This window comes from Fusarium sambucinum, chromosome IV (assembly GCF_050947815.1).
Source record: "Fusarium sambucinum isolate potato_lamoka chromosome IV, whole genome shotgun sequence".
Taxonomy (NCBI): domain Eukaryota; kingdom Fungi; phylum Ascomycota; class Sordariomycetes; order Hypocreales; family Nectriaceae; genus Fusarium; species Fusarium sambucinum.
Window position 1 is genome coordinate 6,942,366 of NC_139291.1, and position 17,317 is coordinate 6,959,682.

At 49.3% G+C, this 17,317-nt stretch overlaps 4 protein-coding genes across 4 annotated transcripts; 2 read left to right on the forward strand and 2 right to left on the reverse strand.

The window, feature by feature from the left end:
- Nucleotides 1-35: 35 nt before the first annotated feature.
- Nucleotides 36-1,622, forward strand: FSST1_002259 (homeobox domain-containing protein; the record flags this gene model as incomplete). The annotated part of the gene is made up of 3 exons (XM_083228230.1): nucleotides 36-649; nucleotides 698-835; nucleotides 887-1,622. The coding sequence occupies 3 exons, from the start codon at nucleotides 36-38 to the stop codon at nucleotides 1,620-1,622; spliced, it is 1,488 nt and encodes a 495-aa protein (XP_083092441.1).
- Nucleotides 1,623-4,060: 2,438 nt separating this feature from the next.
- Nucleotides 4,061-5,303, forward strand: FSST1_002260 (Rox3 mediator complex subunit-domain-containing protein; the record flags this gene model as incomplete). The annotated part of the gene is made up of 3 exons (XM_083228231.1): nucleotides 4,061-4,370; nucleotides 4,526-5,172; nucleotides 5,229-5,303. The coding sequence occupies 3 exons, from the start codon at nucleotides 4,061-4,063 to the stop codon at nucleotides 5,301-5,303; spliced, it is 1,032 nt and encodes a 343-aa protein (XP_083092442.1).
- A 795-nt stretch (nucleotides 5,304-6,098) lies between these two features.
- Nucleotides 6,099-9,055, reverse strand: FSST1_002261 (transcription factor domain-containing protein; the record flags this gene model as incomplete). Its single annotated transcript, XM_083228232.1, has 6 exons — nucleotides 6,099-6,792; nucleotides 6,845-8,081; nucleotides 8,133-8,504; nucleotides 8,559-8,623; nucleotides 8,677-8,804; nucleotides 8,870-9,055. The coding sequence occupies 6 exons, from the start codon at nucleotides 9,053-9,055 to the stop codon at nucleotides 6,099-6,101; spliced, it is 2,682 nt and encodes an 893-aa protein (XP_083092443.1).
- A 3,568-nt stretch (nucleotides 9,056-12,623) lies between these two features.
- Nucleotides 12,624-14,892, reverse strand: FSST1_002262 (uncharacterized protein; the record flags this gene model as incomplete). Its single annotated transcript, XM_083228233.1, has 2 exons — nucleotides 12,624-13,771; nucleotides 13,848-14,892. 2 exons carry the CDS (start codon nucleotides 14,890-14,892, stop codon nucleotides 12,624-12,626), a joined length of 2,193 nt encoding a protein of 730 aa, XP_083092444.1.
- Nucleotides 14,893-17,317: the final 2,425 nt, after the last annotated feature.

Here is a 17,317-nt window from a genome sequence, read left to right on the forward strand (position 1 = left end):
TCTGTCTACTGCTATTCGATTTGCATCTCGTCCAAATGCTTGTTACAAGGCAATACGACACGGAACATAGCCGTTGGCCATTCAGCAGATACGACCCATCTCGTAACACGTCCAGCCCTCGCATGTCGAACTCTTACGATGTCAATGTCGATCTGCCGGCACCTTCGAGCTGGCAAGGACATAACTCTGGTCCTTCCCATGCAAGTGGCGGATATTCTCAACCGTACACTTCACGAAGTGAAGCCTCGCAGCTTTCCCATGTGCGTCAGCCGGCAGAAGACAAAGACAATTCTCTGGGAATCCACATGAGATCTGGAACAGCACAGATATACTCGTCACATTTCCAAACGGCAGACCACAGTGGGAAGCAACCGGTACTCCAGCATGATAGCTATGGGATGAAACCCAGCATCTCAGCAACGAGGGAATCCGGTAACGCCCCACAAGCCGCAAAGGCCGTCAACTTTGCACCTCTGGGTCGCTCAGCATCCGAGCTTTCCACCTCTCAGCCGAACCAAGGGGGAAGAGCCAACTCACCACCGGACGAAGAAGACGACCTTGACGAAGATGATATGCTTGACGGTGACGAAAACTCCTCTCAAACCCCCGCAGAGCGGGCAGCTGCTCGACGCAAGATGAAGCGATTCAGGTCAGTAATCTTTTGTTTAAGTCTCAAGATATATACTTACCATACCAGACTCACCCATCAACAAACCCGATTCCTCATGAGCGAGTTTGCCAAACAGCCTCACCCCGATGCTGCACATCGTGAGCGATTATCGAGGGAAATCCCTGGACTAAGCTCACGCCAGGTTCAGGTGTGGTTCCAGAACCGGTACTTAACCCCTTATGTATAATTATATGGGTATAGCTAATCATGATTTAGACGTGCCAAGATCAAGCGCCTCAATGTCGACGACCGCGATCGTATGATTAAGATGAGAGCAGTGCCCGATGGCTTTGATAATGTCCAGGCGCTTCATTCTCCTTATGGCGCAGTTCACGGTATGAGTTCCTCTATGCCATCACCGGGACAATTCAATACCCAATCGTACGCCCAACATATGATGAGACCCATGATCGTCGACGCTCGAAGGAATGATACACACGAGCATTCTTCACCGACCGGCCTGACTCCAGGGTTCGGTGGAATGGCATACAGCCCTGCTGGTAGCATGGCCAGCTCTAGCTTGGCATCACCACTTTCCCCGGCCCCAAATGACCGATACCAGTACGGCGGTCATTTCTCTGCCTCTCTCGCGGGTAGCCCGAGAACTTCGCACCCATTCGGACAACAGCACGGGCTCGGCACCCCTATTGAGATCCATCGTTCAAGTCCCCACCCCATCCCACCGCCGTTGCTTCGCGAGTCTTTCCCCCGAGCCAGGTCAGAGTCCTCGCAGTCACCACTACGATCAAACATGGCATGGAAAGGGGATGTCGTTGAATACATGTACCGGGGGGCGAGCAGCACGAGCCCAAGTCTCTCTGACCGACAACCGCCCTTGTATCAGCCAACGCCTATAAGTCACCCTTCTGGCGGCGTCAGTGGCTATGGCACCACCTCCATTTCCAACAACAGGACACCTCCAGGAATCCAAGCACCAAGGACAGGCATTTGAAGGCGTTTGGAGCTTTAAGTTACCAACATAAGTGCACAGTCGCTTGAGGTATTGAACTTTACCCGATGCACGTTATTACGCTAGTACGTGTTGATATACGATGCTTCTCATTGCTCTTATAAGACACCGAAAAAAGTGTTGGTAATTGCATTATTGGGCTTATTCCTCTACTCTACTTCTTTGAAGTGTCTTGCTACTACCCTGTCTGTTGGGTTACTTGCCTTTCTTCTTAATCTTTTGTTTAGTTTACATCGTCACGTTTCGCTGGGCGCGTCGAGGAGTGTTGAACTGGGTATTTTGATAATGATCACGACCCTTTCTTTTGTCGTTTATGGGGTGAGGCAATCGCCATGATGATGAGTATCTAAAGCTGGCATTTAGTGGGAAAAGAACATAAAGGGGGTTTACTGGAGGTTAACAGGCGCAAGTGTTTTTTACCACTGGATTTGGTTTTGGGATAGACTGGCTCTATTCTTTCCTTCTCAGTGTGCCTTCTTGGAACGAGGTATTAGGGTACCTGAAATAGCCTGTTAGGTCGGGATTGGCCCTGGCGGCAGCCTGTATCAAGGTAGTTCTGACGATGAAATGCAAAAACCAAAATATTTCGAATCGAGCAACAATAAAGAAGTGACGACGACGGTGGTGGCGCCTCATATATCCTGTCGTGTTGCATGCTAGTCTCATCTGGCTGTGTTTGTACTTTGTGATGACTCTTTGTTGATTTATTTAGATTTTGGAGGAATGGGACTGGTTTGAAGTATAACCTACGACGACCAATTATTAGCTATTGGTCCAAAGATTCAGATCAGAGTTTATGGGGTACATGCATGCAAGCACTTTGTAGTCAGACAAGCCAGTTTTCCTTACGGCAGCCAAGTGGTTATCAGTGATGGGAAATCAGGCTGAAAACAACAAGCATGGCTGCTAGGTTTACCAGATGTTGGGTGTCATCACAGTACAGTTTTGCCGAGAGCATGAACCCGATGAATATCTAAAAGACTTACCATAGACAATTATTCTTAGAGCAAGGCAATGACATGCAAGAGGTTCACATCACGGTACAAAGCCCGAAAGGGCTAAAGTCCTTCCTTTTTTCTTTCTGTCCTTTTGATCCATGACAAAGGATTTAAGAAGGTCAAGACATGTCACTTGCATCAGGTCATCATCGCATCATGGTAGCCGCACGAGGGGCCCTCGTGATGATGGTTTTAGGCAAGGTTACTAAAGTGTGCTCTTGACCACGAATCCCGAATTGTTACAGTCGCGTAGGGTCGAGCAGCTGACAGTAGTTGAGGGATAGTGGTGGTCGTGTTTGTATGGAAAAAGAGAGGAAAATTTTCGGCGAGAGGTTTGCCAACTTAACTGACGAAAAAAGAAAGGTCATGTGACTTCTAAACTAGCATGAGCGGGCCTAACTCCACCTCGCTGGAGTGAGCTGCCAGGCGATGGGACCTGGGGGACCTCCATACGAAGACGCGTCGATGAGACTGTCACGAATTGCTATACAGAAACAAAGAAGGTTGATTATATTCGATATCAGAGATCAACTTTTTTGAATGAGTTGACGCCTTAAATCAGAATATTTTAGCATAGCGTAGTAAGCAAGATAACCTGATCCAATGGTGCCGCGCATTGCAATATGGGGCTGACACCACTGTGACTGACTGTGACAGCGAAGAACTGGTCGTGCTGGTTAATAAATGCAGGAGACGTTCATCCCAGGATTCTTTGTTCTTGGGGGCGGCCAGCCACTCAAATTAACGGACCATGTTCCCGAAAAGTGGTTTGTGAGCCGAAGGTCACTGAAAGCGCTGGAAATAGCGGCTTGCCCGTGCTGGCAGGTTCCTGTCTGCGAACTGCTGATTGGTTTCACGGGACGTCCCATTTGAAATTGCCTCGCCTTTCAGGCTCAAATTCTGGCGTGAGCAAGTCTAGTACTATTGAGGTTAGGGCCAAAGGCCTTGCCTTATCTTGTACAAGTACCTTTGAGTTCGAGTCGCACCTATTGTCGCAGAACGGTGACTTCAGGCGTGTTAACCTTGGCACTGATTATTTAGCAAGATACGTACCGCGTTTCTGCCTCTCCCTCATTCCAAACCCAATACACTCCAGTACACTCAACTCCACACCTTTCGCCCCCGATTCAACCTCTGACAACCAAACCAACCATCGCCTTATTCGACGTTAACCCTCGCTCTACGACAGCGACATTCGCCCATTTCCCTTCGGATCCGTCGATTTTAGATACCTCGATTCCCAAGCAACACCGCAGCGAACATATAGTCCGTCTGCGCCGCGATCGCCTTTCTCACCGAGTCCCGAGAAAACCCAGTGCCAGTGCATGACGTTTGATTGAAGAGAGCAGCGGAGCGCAGCGACTTTCGGTCGTCGACCGGCGCGACTCTCGCCCACAACCCTCCCTCGCGGAGTCGTCCACGATGTCGTTCCATCCTCAGACTCCCCAGAGCCCATCGCAATTCTCCTCCGGGACCTCGGAGCCCGTGTTGAGCGTGGCAACCTCCATGACCACCACGACCACGCCAACAACTCTGCCGACTCCTGCCCACAGCGTCACCGGAAGCGCACATCACGACCTTGCCATGGCTGACGATTCACCTCACAAGCGGAAGCGCTCCATGGACGACAGCGGTGACCGCGATCAGAAGAAGTTCCATGTCGAGGAAAGCAAACTGGGGATTGAGGACCTGCATCTTGATGTGGGGAAGAAATACCTGCTTTGCCAAACTCGTAAGACTCCCTTCACAGCCCTTTTCCCGCTCCTTGCAGCGCCCGGATTCTGGTTCTGATCGAGAGCCTTCAATTTTTTCCATTTTGCGGGCATTATATCATATCATCATGTGATTCCCGCCAGAGAATTCTTTGTTAACATCAATCGTTTCTAGCCCACCCCGAAACTTTGCCGCGCGTCTCAGAAGACTTATATGATCTGTTCAACCTGAATGCACTCGCTGCCGAAGTAGCTCGAGAGAAACCCAATGGAGAAAAGAACGCACTACGTTCATCCTATACTGGCCATATGAAGCGCTTAGGTATTGCTGGTCACTGGAAAGTGCAAAGGACAGACAAGGACTCCAACGAGAAACCCGACTTCTTTGACATCCTTCACATGCCTGACGAAGACTGGGACAACACGATTGTCAAAGGCCAAAACATCAAACATGGATTATCACAAGCAAGCCTATCTGCTCTTGGACGGTCGGTCACTATGGCCAAGGGTCCTCTGGGCAAGAAGGACTGGGACACATCGGTGCTAGGACTTCAGTCACCCGGCGGAGACTCGAAGCTACCATCATCAGCCAGGCCTACCGCTCCCAACACTCCCCTCAACATCCCTGGCGCAGTAGGACGTCTAAAGGCTCAAGGGTCCTCGTCAAACGATCCGAACCGACCAAAGCGTAACGTCAAGAAGAGAACATATGGCGACAGCAGCTTCGAGGGTTATGGCGAAGGCTACCCTGATGACGACACAGCCATGGAAGGAGGTTACTCAACAGGAGAAGGAGAGGGCGGCCAGAAGCGACGCAAAAAGGTAAACAAGCCCCAGCTACCTGTCTCGAGGTCTCCAGAACTGACTCAATCTCATAGAATCCGGGCAATGCCTCACCGTACCCAAGCGCGATGCGCCAACAAAGCTACGGCCCTGGTATGGTGGGCGCATGAGGCACTCTGTTGATGCATCTCACTTGTGCCCCGACCAGCCATCGCACACTCTTTTCCATTAAGCTCCTCCCGGATCACCCAACGAATTAAACCTCACCGAAAGGGGGTTTGCGGTTTCCTGTTGAGAGAGCCACAACACAACACACTGATGCCACTTCTCTAGTCGCGTCCAAGTTTCACAAACGACTTTTTTCCACCAACTCTTCTCACGTCTTCTTGTATACACGGCATGCTACGATTCCGCCAGAGGCAACACTCCTGAAATGGAGACAGACGCAAACCCAAAAATCATGCGGTCGTCCGTCCTAGGATTTGTAGCAGCAAACAAAAAATCACTGTGCAATCTGCTTTGATAGCCCAGCGGGCTTTATCTAATTTTGGTCTTTTTACTTTCTTGCATTCTGACGGGGCGGACACACCCAACTTTGCCGCCCCAACGAGCACGGCGTTCGGACAAAGGAGAGAGGGAGGTTTATGGTAACGACCGGCCGGTATGTTAATGCGGTCACGAAGGGGAGGTAGCAAGGTAGGTAGTATGGGCATCCAAGGGGGATTCAGAAATCATGGTTTAGTCGACAGCGATTTTCTGATATAAAACTATACGCTAAAATGCTCAAAACCAATAAAATCTAAATATCTGAAAAAGAACCACGCCTGTTTTCTCTTCTCTCCGAATCCTGTATATCGTAGCGCATGTCTCATTACTTCCGCACACCTTTCTGTACATCCCCCAAGTATGAGTATCGAACAAATTAACTAACATACAGTAAAAACTCATCGAGAGTCAGATTACGCTTAATCACCACCAAAGTTACCATTTTCAACTGTCGGGTAAGCACCAGTAGTCATCTCAGCCCAGCTCCAATCCAGCGTCATAGGCAGAGAGAAGAGGTCTTGGGGAAGGAGTGGTTGTTGAAACGCCGATACTGGCATCCCTGGAGAGTTCATACTTCCTTCGCCGTAGCTCATTGCCGAATCAAAATCACCATTCTGATGAGGTTGCGGTACAGGGAACTCTTGCGGCCAGCCAGCAGACATTGCTGATGGGGAAAGATCATTCATCGGTGTATTTATGGAGAACGATCCCATAGAGTCTCCGTTTGAAGGTGGCGACAGCTGTGCTTGCGAAGATCTCCTAGCAGTGGAAGACACAGAAGCAGATCGCACCGATTCTTTGGCAGCGTGTTGCCGGGAGGCAGGCGCACCAGCAGATGGTTTGTTTGTTGAGTCCTGGTTCTTGCGCTTGCGTCGAGAAGATTGCTCCTTTTCAGCCTTGTCGATAACGGCCTTGGCTATGCGCTCGAATTCGGCGCAAATACCGAGCATTCGGTGGACACCTCCTTGTTCGGCCTCCTGTCCGAGCATAGAGAGGAAGGTGACGACGATGTTCATGAGTCGGGTATCCGACTTTGCCCTGGGATCGAGTGGATTTTGGAGAATGTTTCCAAACAAGGTCACGAGTGCGGAGACAGGGAAGTAAAGAATCATCCTAAAGATACATGTCAGTAGACTGTTTTCGTAAACTAGACTCGAGAGCTTACCAGACACAAGCGAAATCACCCTGAGGCACATACTTCAGCAGAGAGACAGATGCTCGTGCTGCAGCTGTGCAGAGTGCCGCCGACGAAAAGACACGCGGGTTTAGAGGTCGGGCATTGAGGCCCTGGATAGCATAGTTGGCCAATCGACTGGTCCAGTAGCCGTGGTGAACCGACATGCGATGGATGGTTGTAAGGCAGTTATAGTAGGTAAGGTGCATCATGACAACGTGAAGAATCAGGGGCGTGTGGGAGGCGTTGATGTCGTGTTCAGGGCGGTAGTCGATGGGAATACTGTCCTTCCACTCCTCCAGCTTTTGATCCAACTCACCAATAGTGTTGAGTAGTTCACCGTCCGATTGTTTAGTGGCTTGGACAGAGTACAATCTCTTATAAACCTCGCTCTCGATGGTGGCGAACTCACACATGACTCGGAAGAGGTTCATCTTGCCTTTGCCATCAGCCAGTGGAATATTACCAATATTGTCCGCTGGGTCGGCGTCTGGAAGTTCAACATTCATGTCATCGTCGTCCTGGGCAGGCGGACGACCGGCTCGGAGACAAAGGTCTTTATCGAGCATGTAAGCGATCCAGAAGACCCTCTTGCGTTGCTCGATCTCGATAGGGTTGAGGTTGAAACCAGTACCGCGTTTATGAAGACCAATGCTCTGTGCTAGACGCATCGCCGCTGAAACCAGTAAGAATGTAGGCTGCGGGTTGGGTGTTCCTTGCAAGAACAGAGCCATGCCAAGAAGAGCCTGGACGCTCAGCAAATCAGTGTTACGCATAGTCAGCTCTGGGAAAACACCAATGGCGTTCTTGAGGTAGCCCCAGGCCTTCTCATCCTCATCCTGTGGGACAAGATTGCTCATAACACGTAAACGATGGGCGATAGCGAGCGCACAATTGAGACTTGCCCACCATCCAGATCCCTGGTACGGCTCTGACGAGTACTGCATCTGTACCAAGTGCATAAAGGTTGGCTGATGAAACAGAGGAAAGATGCAGTTGAAGTTGTCAAAGTAATCCTGAAGTAGAGACAGTGCTTCAGTCTTGGGAGGCAAAGGGCGGAAGATGGGGCGCTGGAATAGATCGCCAAAGACCTCAGGCTTCCAGTTGGTCCACTTGTGGTCGTCGACAGAAATATCCGATATAGTCCGTTGGAAAGAGTCATCGCCAGTCTTTGAATTTACCCACGAGACTCCCTTGGGCGAGAAAATAGAGAATCCAGAAGATGAGCCTGTTGCGGGTTAGTGAGTAGCACTTGATATGGTACGAATTAGTGACTTGCCAATGTATCTTGTCTCTCCGTAGTTATTAGTCACTAGAGAGCACATCATCTCTGATAGAGCCTCTACCTCCTCTGGCTCCTCTGGTTTCGCCTCTTCTCCGTTCGCATTTGCTGCTGGAGCTGTTGACGGAGCCGCCGAAGGAGCTGGCGTCACTGACTTGCGCTTCTCGTCCTTGACGATGGAGTTTGGTGAAGTCAGTGAGCTCTGAGGAGTCAATGCAGCTCCGTCTATAGCAGAGGGAGCAGATGCGGAGTGAGTTGGGGAGGCTGGTCCGGATCCAACAGCCATTGACGCTTGCCTTGACTTTTGTTGCCGTTCCATTAATCTCTTTTCCAAAGCGCCCAGATCATCATCATCCTCGTCGAGGAGCCCTGCAGATGATAGGTGAGTTTTCTGCCATGATCAGGGACTATGCGACTACTTACCAGACAACCTCAAGAGATGTTCCATGCGATTCAAACGGTTCTCAAGACCCTCGATATACTTTGCACTTGGGATTTGTAAGCAACTATCATGGCGGGCTGGCAGGCGTGGGTGACATACCCTTTAGGAGGAGCGCGCTTCTTCTCTACTTGAGTAAAGACACATTCGGTCTTGTAGTTGATGCAGTGCGTACAAGACGGCATCTTGCCGTCGCACTTGATTTTCTTCTTCCGGCACATATCGCAAGCCTGTGAAATTCCCAATCAGCACTCATAGTCCAGGAGCTCGACGTCCGCTCAAGGCTCATTCATACCCTAGCAATTCTCCTTCTCTTTGGGTCGTTGGCATCTTCAAGCATCATAGCCGAGTCGTTAAACATCTGAGCGGCTATTTCGGGGTGCAGTTGTGGTATGCCATCGTAGCTACCAAAGACCTGTGGTGGTGGGTGGTTCATGATGGGAGGGGCCATGCCCGGGACCTGGAAGGCCATATGATCCATCTTGTCCGAGGTGGCAGCCGAACAATTCGCTAATTAACGTATAGTAGAGTAGAGTAGAGTAGAGTAAAGTGGTGGACGGCCGAGGTGCGCAAAGCGGCGCGAGCGGCGTATCGATTGTGTAATAAGGACCCTGCGTGCGATTCGATAGCAAGAGCGATAGATGCGTCGAGCGAACAGTTGGAGGGTGTGTTGTGAATTAATTATCTATAAGCAGATCATGGGGGTATTGTAAAGTGACGCGCAAGGAAAGTTTGTAGTTGTTGTATGTAGCTGTTTGTGTGGAGAGTTGCGGTTGCAGTCGCAGTCGCAGTCGCAGTTGAAGGAAGGTCGAGTTTGGGGTAAATCGCAGATCGGAGACGGCGGGATCGCTTAAAGTTATGATACAGTAGAGTAGTAGCGGCTGACTGGCGGCCTGACAAGGGAAAACAGTTAGTTAAACGAGCCGAGGACCAGAACAAGGAGACAAGGTCAACAAGAAACAGCGACTAGGACCAGGGCTACTAATAACTATCTAGTCTAGGTAGGTAGCCGAAGTCGTAGCCCAGTACTAGACCGGAACGATTCTATGACAATCACTCACTCTCTCTCTCTCAACTGTCAGACTCGGAGTCGGGGGATTTTCTCTCTCTTCTCTCAACGTGACGACGGAGACTGACTGAGGTGGGGTGGCGGAGTTTGGCCTTTGGTGTGACAAGAGGCTTCTTGGCGGGTACAAGTACCGTTCGTAGGTTGTTCTACAGGCGTGGCGTAGCGTGGTCTGTCTAGCGTCCAAGGTTTAAAGAAAGTACTAGTTTTTTGGGCTCTTCAAAATCAAGGAAAGTAAGGGAAAAAAGGAGAGAAAGAAAAGAAGTAAAAAGTCGCGATATTGGATCTTGGTGTTGAAAAGAGTAAAAAAAGAGTCAGAGACAAGGCAGACAGTTGTATTAGAAATCCACACAAGACACACGAATTGAATCAAAAGCATAAACCGGCAAGTCCACTATCCGTTTACCTCGTTCTGCTACGGAGAGGCTCCTCACGTTGGATCGGTGAGACAGAACAAGTCGCAGGGAAGCCCAGGACTTAATGCGCGGGTATTTGTTTCGAATCAGGGAAAGCACCATTAGAGGGACGATAAGTCTGGTTCCCCTTAGAGGCAAGTCAACCGAACCGCAGTGGTGATTAATAACAAATTTAAATGATATCAACCTATGAATAAACCTAGTACCTACTAAGTTATTATCCTTTAACTTTTACTGCGTTACTAACTATCCAACTAACACGGCCAATCGCATCAGTTAGCGAACAAGACCCGAGCCACTATCTACAGTATTTCATCAACATATCAGCATCTACTCTATGTGATACATACTACTCAAATAAACTCGAGCATCAAATCCACAAGCAATGAGGAGAAATGATCGTCAAAGGACCCCTGAGTACCGGCATCCACAACCCACTTTCATCCTGCCATATACAACATGTATAATACAGCTATACTACGGGCAACAGTCAGAGCCCGGATGACTTGACGTTGTTGTAAACTCCGCAATCCTTGTATCACTGACTCGATCAATCCAGTGTGAAGATACCGAGATGGAATTCTTTGTCATTCATTTTATAGTTACTCCACATGTTGCAAGGTCATGCATGGTCGTCTTTCTTCAACAGTCAGGTTGGGACTCTTGACAGCCGACTCTACATTCTACAATCCACAAACTTACTGTATCTGTCACTAAATTAGCCCGCTCTCTAAAGCCGCAATCAGCATAGTCTAGCCACTCAAAAGCCAAGGGGTTCACAGAGCTTCCTGTTATATCCGTGGGTCCCATATTCTCAAACCCACAGTCCAACCAAGTCCAGCCCCCAAAAGCCCTCAGATGTTTTCTTCTCAGGTCATTCATCCGTCATCACATCGCATGAACTTTTAGCCACGTTGCGCGTCCTTGTAAGGCTAAAGCAGATCCAAGACGAAAGATCTACAACTCCAAGTTTGACCAGAGACACACACGAAAAGAAAGAAGAAAAAATCGATCCCCTGATGACGTGTCTCAGACTTAAAACACACAGACGCCGAATAAACCGTTGGAACCTCACTACTGGGAAAGCTACCCGCAGCCAAAAAAAAAAAGTACGTAGCCAACCAACCATTCTGAATTTGTTGATCAACGCCCAATGGCAACTTCATGTTGGTACTTGGCAGCCCCATCCCGAATACGTCGCTTCGTCCGAACCTGAACAAGAGGGGGGGCTGTGCAATCCTGAGACACTTTACACATGGCCTTGTCGACCTGAGTGTAACCAAAAACCAACATGCAGTACCTGGAGAAAGTAACCTCGCCGAGGGTTCCGTAAGGTAGGATCAGCCGTCTCTGATTCTATTCCAGAGCCTCTTCTAAGCGTTGTAAACTTTGTCAGAATTATTAATTAATTACTCCAAATAGCATACATTATAGCTAAGGATAATAGACAACTAAACCTTGTCCAAACTCCCATCAATCTCTTGCACTATAACCTTATTCCCAGATATACTATTACATACATATGTATGAGCACAGATGGGGTCGAATACGCAATTATCATCCTGTCCTAATAAAAGGGTCCATCAAATATTCGATTACTACCGTGTTTCCTCCCTCATATCTAGACATTCGCTTATTCTTATTCTTCACCAAGGCCCCTTGTACCTTGACTCTTGTTGTTTCGGGTCCGCCTCGTATAGTGTTTGATGGTCGTGTACCCGATTGCGTGCCGAGAGCCTAATAAGACTCAAACAACTATATCAACTGATACGTCACGGAGAGATTTCTAAGGGCTAGTGTCTTGGGAAAAGAACCTTCTAGGCCTTGATGTCTTGTTCATGTTCTTGTGCAAATCGTGCTTGAGTTGCGAGATTGCTATTATATACACCAGACTTCTCGCTTGACTTGCCGTTTGCAAGTTCCATCAAAAGGGCTACTACCTTCCTAGTCCTCGGGTAGCTAAAACTTGTTCTCGGTCGGTATGAGGTACGAAGTGGTTTAGCCAGTGTAATCCTGCTCCATATCCTAGGTATGCCTGTGCATCCCAACTTTGGGTCCAAGTCCTCCACTAGCCCCTCGCCAGTTCAGGTCGTAAAATCGGAAGTTAAGAATAGAAGAGAGAAAAAAGTTCATAGCAGAAATGGTTGTTAATGAGAGTCAAGAAAGAAACCGATCGTCAAGCGTCGCAGAGAGAAAAAAATGTGTTTCGGTTCAATTAGCCCAGCTTCCTCCTTTTGTGGTAACCCCCCTGCCCATCTTTATCCTTTCCACCTCCGGATCTAAACTCCCATATCTTCAGGTTTTTGTACTTCCGAAAAGAGATCCCCAGTGGTGTGATGACGACCACATTTGAACGCCGAACAAAATGCTTCTCGCGCCACTCATGTATATGGCCAAGATTGAAATGAAGAGAAATGCAATGACCAAAAGCAGTCATATATAGCTGGTGAGTACAGCACCAATGGCGGTACTAAATAGTACGGCGAGATGGTCGTTATGCAGTAAAAAATGGACAGAACGCTCAGGTATCAACAGATGGCAAAGCAATACGAAATAGCAAGAATCGATCATATCCGCTCCTGGAATCTTGATGGCGAGCCAAAGGATCCGTCACGAGAAGTGATAGATCCTGCTCCCGTTGAGCCTCCGAGGCCATCCCCTTCGGGTTTTGGCTTTGGAGGATCGGTGAAGGGATTTGACTCTGTGACCGGAGTGCGTGCAGGGCCTGATCGGATGACTGGCACACCACTTATAGGCCTCATCGGTGTTCCGAGAGCAAGATGATGTGATTCTTGCTGGTTGGGATCCCATGCCATGGAACCTCTCCAGTAGTCGGAGGTGCCGCTCATAACGCTTTCTCGATTCGCTCGACCGGCGGAGGAAGGAGGTCCAGTCCGAGGATCAGAGTAGCCATCACCGCCTGCTTGGAGGACAGAAGGCAGCTTCTTTCCTGAAACACGGTAGAATCCTCTCTCACTAGCAGGAGCAGGTTCGGCGGGCTGTTGTTGCTTTTTGCCTATCAATCCCGCAAGAACGGCAGTCACAGCAGTAGATGCACTGGAACGCTCCGCCATTGACCCGCTGTCAGGGCCAGACGTGGGGCCGCCGATTGATCGCGTCGCAGACAGGTTCCCTCCGAGTATGCCGCCTTCGGGATGCTTCTTCTTGTACCTGAGGGCAAACAGGACGAAGAACGCCAAGAACGCCACACCCGTTACGCCGCCCACAACACCGCCAATCACTTGTTTTTGCTGAGGGGAAAGGGTACCAGTATCTGTGTCGTCGCTGGTTGTCGTGTTTGTTGGTGCCGCGAGTGGACCGTCGGCTGTTGCGTCGCCAGCAGCTCCCCCAGCACTTCCTTCGCTATCGTCCGCTCCCCACCAGCCTGAAGACCAGGTTTCTTCTGCAGAAATGCTCGAGTAGACCGAATCGGAATGGCTTTGTGTCGAGAGCGTAGGATTGATGGAAGAGGTAACGAATGTGGAAGATACTACGATGACAGTGGAAGAGCTACGAGCTCGTGAAGCTGTGTTTGCTGTCGTCGGTATTGTTGTTGTGGAAGGGTTGAATTCGGATTGGGTCACATCCGTGGTAGCTTCAGCAGTTGCTTCTGAGGTCTCTTCGGTGGCCTGTGTTGTTTCCGATGTGAAGTCAGATGTGGTGGTGGTCTCTATTTGAGTTGTTGGTTCATCTGTGGTGGTAACACTAAGGTCATCTAAAGTACACGTTGTCAGTCATCACATGGTCATAAACTCTAACTATCTATAAATAGGGGGGGCGAATATTCGTACCGGTGGTTACGACAGTCTCCGACCCACTAGCATCCGTAACCGTTGTGTCAACATCGGTAGTGGGCGCAGCTGGTGACGTTGTTTCTTGACTCGCTAAATCAGGGTCCGTAGACGTCACGGGGTTGGTTGGAGGGACTAGGTCGGATGGCAGGTCGGCTGTAGGAAGCACCGTTGTGTCGTTTACAGGCTCAGGGACTGAATCGGATACGGTCGCATCTGGGATTTGTGCAGACGGTAACGGGTTGGTCAAACCGGGTGTTTCCACGGCGGTCGGGGCGGCAGCAGGTGGTGACGGGACATTGTAGCTCTCAGCTGCAGCTGGAGCTGAAGCTGGAGCTGGATCCGACGCCGCGGCCGCCGCGGACAGCTTGGGCTCCGGGTCAGAAATGGCGGCGACGGTGATGCCCGAGGCAGAATCCACGACGACGGTAGCAGGTGGTGCAAAGTGGGTTTGGACTTCGATGGGTGAGCCGGCCGCGTCGACAACCTGGATAACCGACACAGTCTGGACAACCTGTGTGAAAAGGTCCTGCTCAGCACGAGGCTTTAGGGCATTGGGGTCGGCGTGAGCGTGAGCTTGAAAGTTATCGGGCGTGGCAGCGCGCTGGCGGAGGTTGGCTGGCGAAATGCTTCGATGTAGACGTTGGTGAGAGTGGTGGGAATGGTGGCCGGTCTTGTGGAACTGGGAATGAGTGTGATCGGCTGGTTCGTCGGTGTTTTTATCATCAACTGTTTCGAGTCGATGCAATTGAAGATGGGCTCGGTGGAGGATATTATGAGTGATTGACTTTTCGGTTTTGGTGGAACGAGAGTGGTCGTGGCGATTTGAAGCAGAGCGAGAGTGATGATGTTGGAACGATTGCGGTTCGGACAGATCCGAGAAGGAAAAGGAAGGTGATTTTGAGCGAGACAGGGTTGATGGCGATTGATCGGCATGGATATTATCCCTATCCCTATTCCTGCTGGGGGAATCCTGATCCATATCTAAAGCCATATCCATATCCAGGACCTGAGCGAGTGAAGGCCCGCTGGATGAGTAAGTCATTAGTTAGATCAAATCAGATTGAATGCGTCGTGGCCGTGGGCGTGGCCCGTTTGGTCGGGTTAGGGGACGTGGCAATGATGGACCGATTCCCAGTTCTCACTAGCTGTCGAGTGCTGGTGAGTGCTGTAGTTTTAGTGGACGCTGGCCCTGAGGGATTGCGTAAAGGTGGACGTTACAGTCCAGCCTAGCCAACTAACGCAGGGGACGTGCACCAGCCGGTTTCAGAAACGGGTACCCTAAAATAACAACACGAATTGATAGAACTGAGTGGTTCTTTGTTCTTTTTTAGGGAACAGGGAGAGTCGAAATGGTCCCGATGCGGCGATCCTGTTGACTAGTGTTGGTTTTTTTGAGAGAATGTCTTTGCCAATTGTGTCGATGAGTGCGCAGGATGAATGAATGGGTCTCGACGTAACCGATTCGTATTTTCCTAGCTCGCTTCTTTCTTGAGGTGTTTTTTCCAGAATAACGGAGCACGAGCAAGGGGATGGAAAGGAAACGAGTGTAAAAGTCAATTGCTGATTGCCGATTCAACAAAGCACATGATCCATCAACCTGCAGAGAAGAGATAACCGAGTCAAAAAAAGATGACACAAGTACTAATCTCACTAGCTCAACGCTCACAAAACAGACAAAGGAATGAACTGCTGTGGGCGGAGATGGAGAACAAGGGACGAGGTCCTAAAAATGGTGGTTCAGAGGATATTTCGCCCCTTGCACTTTTCTTTGTTTGGTTCTCTTGGGTTTCTCGAGGTTTGTTCCGTCAATGTTAATATCGGTTGGTCGGAGAGTCCAGGAATTAACGTGCGACAGGGGGTTATCGTGAGTGATGTATTGTCTTGTTGTAATTGCGTGGTGGTTTCCTTGCATTCGTCTTTTTGCATAGTCCAGCTCTCTTTTTCTGTTCGGTTCTTCGATTTATTTCTTCTTTTCCCTTCTTTTTCAATCCCAGGTTTCCCAATTACGATTATCGACGATAACACAAATAGGGAACGATAATTGTTGTTGTTTATTGATGTTGTCGTCGTGAAAGTCGTAATTTTGTTCGTCCAGGTTCGTTTCAAAAAAGGAATGGCAAAGAGGGAGATGAAAAAGAAAGAAAAGAGAAATACTGTCGGAAACGAAAAATGGAGAGAGAATGAATAAGAAGCGAAAGAGAGAAAGTAAAAACAGACAACAAATTGAAAGAGAGTATTAGAGTTGGTCTTGTCACGGACGATAGAGAAGAAGGCAAGAAAGAGCGATGGAGAGCAGACGGGGCAAAAAGAGAGACAAGACAAGAAGCAAAGACAGAGACAAAGCGGGAGGAGCCTACTAAAATGAGCCCGACACAGCACAAACACAACACGAGTTTCTCTCTTGCAGTTTCTGGTGGTGACCCTTTTTCCAGAGGTCGTGCGTCCCTACTACCTACGCAGGTACCTACTGTAGGTACCTGTCTTTTACTGTACTACCTGCTGTGCATACATACCTGCTACTAAAGGCATGGATCAAACTGGGGTCCTGGTTCTTCACTACCCGGAGCGTTTCCCTTCCACAACACGGCGATCATGCCTGGGTTCAACTAGACCTTGACGATGAGCGGTTATGGGATGGCACCGAGATGGGAGATAATCTCGCTTGAGATGAGGTTCAATCAAGAAGCCAATCACCGTCAACCAGACGTACGACATAACGACATGGGGGGCATCAGTAGGGCTCCATTAATTTCTTAGCCTGTCTCCACGGAATACGACAAGAAACATGATTCGAAGGAGTGCTAGCTTGAGGCTGCTGCTGGAATACACGTGCAATTGACCATCTCATACTCTGGTTGGCGTGATGCTAATTCTGTCTCTGACCAACAAGATTTCACCTTGGCCATATCCTCCAACTACGGAGACTATACATCTGCTGTACGACGTGGTACTCGATAAGATTTGCTTTGTCTGTCAAAAGTCACGCTTAAACAATTGTCCCCAGCAAAAGCAATGCGCATCAGCTACAAGGAAACATGCTGCATGAGCTGTACCTTTTTCGTCCCACACATGAGCCACAACTGCACCTAAAGACCAGGGTAACGTCCTGTACCTTGCAGGTTTGTCTCCTCTTTCCGTACTCTTTTTGCTTTTGGCTGCGAACCCAAGGGCATAGCTCAATTCGCTACCTGTCTAACAGCCGCTCAGACGGTGGCCCCCTTTCCGGTCCCTGACACTATCCCATCGAACAGTTAAAACACATTAGTAAAACGCATGTTCCTGGCGCTTTTACCTATATGGTCTTACTTGCTACTATAATAACAAGCTCCTCTTTATGTGTTGCTGTGGCCGAAAGAGAATCTCTGACTAGTGAGGAAAGCAATGGCCCATAATATCAGTCCAAGCCAGGGTTGACCCTCTCGTATGACACCCAGTCATTTCCATTCTCATTGTTCCTGAGGGAAAGT